Genomic DNA, 5,218 nt, shown 5'->3' on the forward strand with positions numbered 1-5,218 from the left:
GACTTGCTATTGTCACCTATATTAAGTGATTTTTTAAAAAGTTTATTGGCAGTACAATTCGTTGTTAATAATGTAAGACATATTTTAAATTACACTTAATTTTTCTTTAGTGTAAATAGTTGTGAACATTGATATTTTATATTAATCATATGTGTATTATATACAAAATGTATTTATCATATATTCTTTGGAATGTTTTATGATATGTATGTATTCACTCTAACTTCATAAACACAAGGAAGTATAAAATTGCTACACTCATATATATATATGTATATATATATGCATTCCTATACATAATATACAAGCTTTAATATGTAAGTATTTGTGTATGTGCATAATTATTTTTATAACTTGCATTCCATTCATTAAGTATTACATTTATGACTTGCCAGAGGCCAAGGAAATATACAGCAGGTGGCAACTAGTATTCCACAGGCCAATCTACCAGATGTGTGATTTTCTGTTGGGGAGTTCCATTTGGTAATGCTGTAGGGTCACTTGCTGTAGATAACTCTTTGTCTATGTAATTTTTCTCATGTACAACTAAAACAGCTATGAGTATTTTACCTACTGCTTATGTATTTAACTCATATATATATTCCATCTACTGAATACACATATATCTGTGGATGGACAGGAAGATGATTATGATTATGGACAGGAAGGTGTTTAATCTATATAATACCGAAGAATAGAAATAATGATAAGATATTTTTCATTACTCAGACTGACATAGGAAGGTAACAGTATTCTTAACCACTAAGACAAATAATTTTAGACTTCAGAACAAATTAAAAACAAACTGGTTGCCTGTGGAGATGAATATTTGGTTGCCCCTAGAGACAAATACACAAAGTCACTTTCCCAAGTGTATATTGATAATTCCAGGTTAGAGATAAAGAAGCTTTAGGAGACATAACTTTCTCAGCAATGGACTTTCTGCAAGTACTCCCCAACCTCAAGATTCAGTCAACTAACTGATTATTGTTTAAGTGCTGAATTTCAAATCACTTTCTGCCTGGGAATCATGATCATTCAGAGCTGCACGCTTTTTCTTTTCGAGACAGGGTTTCTCTGTATTGTTTTGGAGGCTGTCATGGAACTCGCTCTGTAGACCAGGCTGGCCTCGAACTCACAGAGATCCGCCTGCCTCTGCCTCCCGAGTGCTGGGATTAAAGGTGTGCGCCACCAACGCCTGGCTTGCTACACGCTTTCTTAATTCACTGCCTGGTCTGTCAGAATGACTTCCCTAGCCTGAAAGAAACTGTGTGATTAGTATAGTTCTGTTTATTATTGTTTACTCAGTAAATGTTGTATGACCCTGAAGATGTGATTCATATCTGTCCAGAGGCTTTTGCTGAGTGATGTGTGATGTGGAGAGAAGTGTAAGAGATGTAGGAAGGAGTAGGAAAAATATGAAAACTCTGTGGTGTGTGTGTGTGTGTGTACTGAAAAGGAGATGTAGCTGAATGTGGAGAGAGGAGTGTGAGAGATGTAAGAAGAAGTGTGAGAGAAATGTAAAGAGACATACCAGAGTGATCAGAAAGATATGGAAGATGAAGCTGTATAAAAGAAAGATGTGTATGTAGAAGAGATATATGTGAATGAAGAAACATGACTGTGTGGAAATTGCATGTGAGAGATGTAGCTGTGTTAAGAAATGTTAAAGTATGTAGCTATGTAGAGAATGTAACCGTATGAAAATAGGTGTAACCATGTGTAGAGATTTATTGCTATGCAGGAGAAAGAAGTATGTATGTATAAAGACACATGTAACTGCATGAAATGAGATTAACTGTGTAGAAAGATTACCAAGAAAGAGATTATTCAAGATAAAGTAAAAGAGAAGGTTACCATCAGGAAAGCATGTGCTTGTTTCTTTGTTCGTAAGTTACCATCAGAAAGCATGTATTTTCTTATTAACATCAGAATAGAAAAAGACCAGTCCTCAGAGAGAAATTTTCAGAGCATTCAAGCCATTTCCAAAAGAACTAAAGATAGATTATCCTGCCTACTTTGAAGGGTTCCTTAATGCAATCCTGGGTGCAGTCATGGGAGCTGGAATCCCCAGGCTGCCACAATGACTATATATAAATTTATATGTGTAATATATATATATATATACATATATGTGTGTATGTGTCTTAGAGCTTAGAGATTATATAAGACAGAAATGCATAAAACAATTTATAAACAAACTATCTTTCATTGATTCCTGGCTATTTCATGCATTGACTTTGTAACTTTAACTAATTTAAGCTATATTTTCTATTATTAGAAAATCATGGAATGTCCTACTTGACTTGAATACTGCCAATTCAGTGTATAAAATTTTCCATTTTCTTCTTCATCTAATATGTGCATTCTGCCAAATTTTACTCTTAGGAAATTACATTTTGTCACTTTTATTTTACTCTTGCCATTGATGAAGGAAAAAATTGCCTTTGTTTTTATTTACAAATATTAATTCTTTTACCATACTTCATATAACTGTAATGAAATCCTTCTTTTCTGATCATTCTAGAGAATCAGACTTCTTATGAATGGTTTTCTCCCATATTGTTTATATTCACCTCTTTTTCAATGCTTCAGATACTTTTTACTTCTTCACAAACAATATGAATGTATGCAGTGAATTCTCATTATTCCTCATCACTTATATTTGTTTACTTCAATCCTGACAAAAAGCTTAATTTCGTATGACTTAATGCCTCCCATATATTTAAATCTATCGATATTTAAAACATTTAATTTTATGTAACAAAATACTGAAACAAATAAGCAAAAATCCCCATTGGTCATTCTTTATTACTCAATATTTCATTCCTTGTGATTTTCTTCCTTGCTTCAAAGAAAATGTCAATCGTGATGTTGTGTTTTCTTGTCTGAAGATAAAGTCTTATAATTTACTGAAGTGTCAGTGCTGTCTAGACATGGTGATGGTTTTGGCCTGGCATTAGTACCAGAACCTCCTCCAGTTTTTTGCTGACTCTTCTCTCAAAGCGTCTTAATATTGTATGAAGAACTTATTAAGCTTAGTGTCACTACCTTTAGCCACAAATTCTAGGACTTTAATCTTGGTAGTTTCAACGTAAGCTTTTGGACCCCAAAGGAACTCATATCGTGGAGGATCACTATTAGGTATCTGCTGGTACTCCAGATACTTCAGTTTCACCAAATCTTGAGTGATGAATTTCCGTGGCTCTCTATAGATGAAGTGCTTCCTCCCTGGGTACACTTGCATCGTTTTCAGGAATTTCCAAACCTCTTCTTCAGCAATAGAGTTACCCTTCAAGAAAATCATAGCCAGGAGAGTCATAAGAAGACCAGTTTTTGGTAAACCCCTGCCAGCACAAACTCTTCCTTTGTTTGGGAGTTCTATCTTGCTGACTAGGTCATATAAGTGATTAGTTGAGTCAATTTCCACCACGTCAACTGCAAACACAATTTCAATGCGCTCAAAAGCTTTCTTAAATATCTCAGCAAATCTGTACCGGTATTTTGGGTCAATAACACTGAGTAAATCTTCCCTAGTAATGGGTTGTTTCATTTTAAATTTATAGAGTACAGTCTGCTCTACAAAATCCACATACATATCTAGACAATCTCTGAATGAATTATCATGACAGAGTTGACATTCTGAGTGAAGAAAGTTTCCTTCACCACAGCAGTATTGACAGTGGTCAAATTCTATATCATCACCAGAAATAGATACGGGTGAGGGTACACAGGAACAGCACTCAGTATTACTACTTGACTCAGAGGCAGGTGACATCCCATGAATGTCATCAGTCACAGAGCAGAGAGGCTTTTCTTCCTCTGCTTCACTATCCATTTCTCCCTTCTGATCCTGAGATTCATCTTTCTCATCATGGCATTTCTCATGATGGTGGTTCTTATTCTTCATGCGGCTGCGACGCTTATTCTTTTTACCCCTAGGCATAATGATTGCAGTCAGAGGGAATGGGCAGGAGCACGGGTAAGACTACAAAGGATGAGAGTCTGGCAGATGACAGATAGCATGTGTAGACCTTCAGCATGCAAATTTTACCAGAGCTTTAAGGAAAATGTCATTTTAGTTTTCTGTGGTGGGTCTTAATAAATCCATTGTGCTCCTGTTCTCCCCATCAACCTGATGCGTGTAGAACCTGAAAAAAATAATATGAATTAGCTTGCTGTCTGCAGTCATTGCCTCACTCATCAGCTGTTGATAGAATGTGGGAACCATTTACCCTTCTACTGTAGACATGACAAATACCATTAACTACCAAGACAAGGAAAGGAATTGGGTCCTTCAATCTGGCATTCACAACTCTGGTGCTAGCTCAGGAGAAAGGAATTTCTGTCTTAGACTCTCAGGGTCTGAGTTGACCAGAACTTTCTTAGGGTCACTACATGAGCACATAGATGTTGAGGACACCTACACTCTCATTTTAATTGTGACTGAACATCCAGTCTAATGATCTCGCCTCATATCACTTGCTATAGGAATGGGGGTCAGAGATTCACAACCTTGTTCTGAGTCTTCAAGGGAAAATCAGAGAGCAAGGCTAGATTATTTGTTATGTCATTTATTTTGTTGGTGTACCTTGTCTCCTCAGTGATTTCTTTCATGTCTGATACGGGGTCAGACTCATTTTTTATAGTCTCTATCCTGCAGTCTATGCTCTCATAATGAAGACGACAATACCCTTGGCTCCCCAAGTCTGAGGTAATAAGAGGTTATTCACTCACTATCACTGTCCTCTTTCCATAAGCTGAGAATAAGGAATAAATTCTGTGAAATACTCACTGTTATGAAGTGTTCTCTCTCAGGATATATTCAGTTGCATCTGGACAAACCTAACCCAGCAGTATTTCTAAGCTGAATCAGTAGGCCACAGTGACACTTAGGCCAAGTTCTAACTGCCACTGTGTCACAATAGGAGAAATTCCGTCACATCAAAGTCACTAATACTCAGGAATTCTGATAGTTCCAGCAAGGGTGGTACTATGAAGATTGTGTAAGTGATTCTCTCAGTTTTAAGGGTAAAGAGAGAATTACCTAACAAAATTATTCAGAATCCTCACCATAATGATTGTCAGGAACTGAATCCTGTTTTGGGTTTTTGTTTGTTTGTTTGTTTGTTTGTTTGTTTGTTTGTTTTTTGCTTCCTAAATATCATCCTCTCTGGTTACATCCTTTACTTTCTTGTAGCCCCTCTCTCAGAAGTCG

At 36.3% G+C, this 5,218-nt stretch overlaps 1 protein-coding gene across 1 annotated transcript; it reads right to left on the minus strand.

Annotated features, from left to right (window-relative positions):
- Positions 1-2,798: 2,798 nt before the first annotated feature.
- On the minus strand, positions 2,799-4,877 carry LOC101834211 (melanoma-associated antigen B5-like). The gene is made up of 2 exons (XM_013120523.2): positions 4,796-4,877; positions 2,799-4,151 (listed from the first exon to the last, which is right to left on the minus strand). The coding sequence occupies exon 2, from the start codon at positions 3,944-3,946 to the stop codon at positions 3,011-3,013; it is 936 nt and encodes a 311-aa protein (XP_012975977.1). The 5' UTR covers positions 3,947-4,151; positions 4,796-4,877; the 3' UTR covers positions 2,799-3,010.
- Positions 4,878-5,218: the final 341 nt, after the last annotated feature.

This window comes from Mesocricetus auratus, unplaced genomic scaffold, assembly GCF_017639785.1.
Source record: "Mesocricetus auratus isolate SY011 unplaced genomic scaffold, BCM_Maur_2.0 Super-Scaffold_100003, whole genome shotgun sequence".
In the NCBI taxonomy this organism is placed as follows: domain Eukaryota; kingdom Metazoa; phylum Chordata; class Mammalia; order Rodentia; family Cricetidae; genus Mesocricetus; species Mesocricetus auratus.

Bases quoted from the DNA above. Each gene is read 5' to 3' on its own strand.
- LOC101834211 (XM_013120523.2), bottom strand. From the start codon at position 3,946: ATGCCTAGGGGTAAAAAGAATAAGCGTCGCAGCCGCATGAAGAATAAG.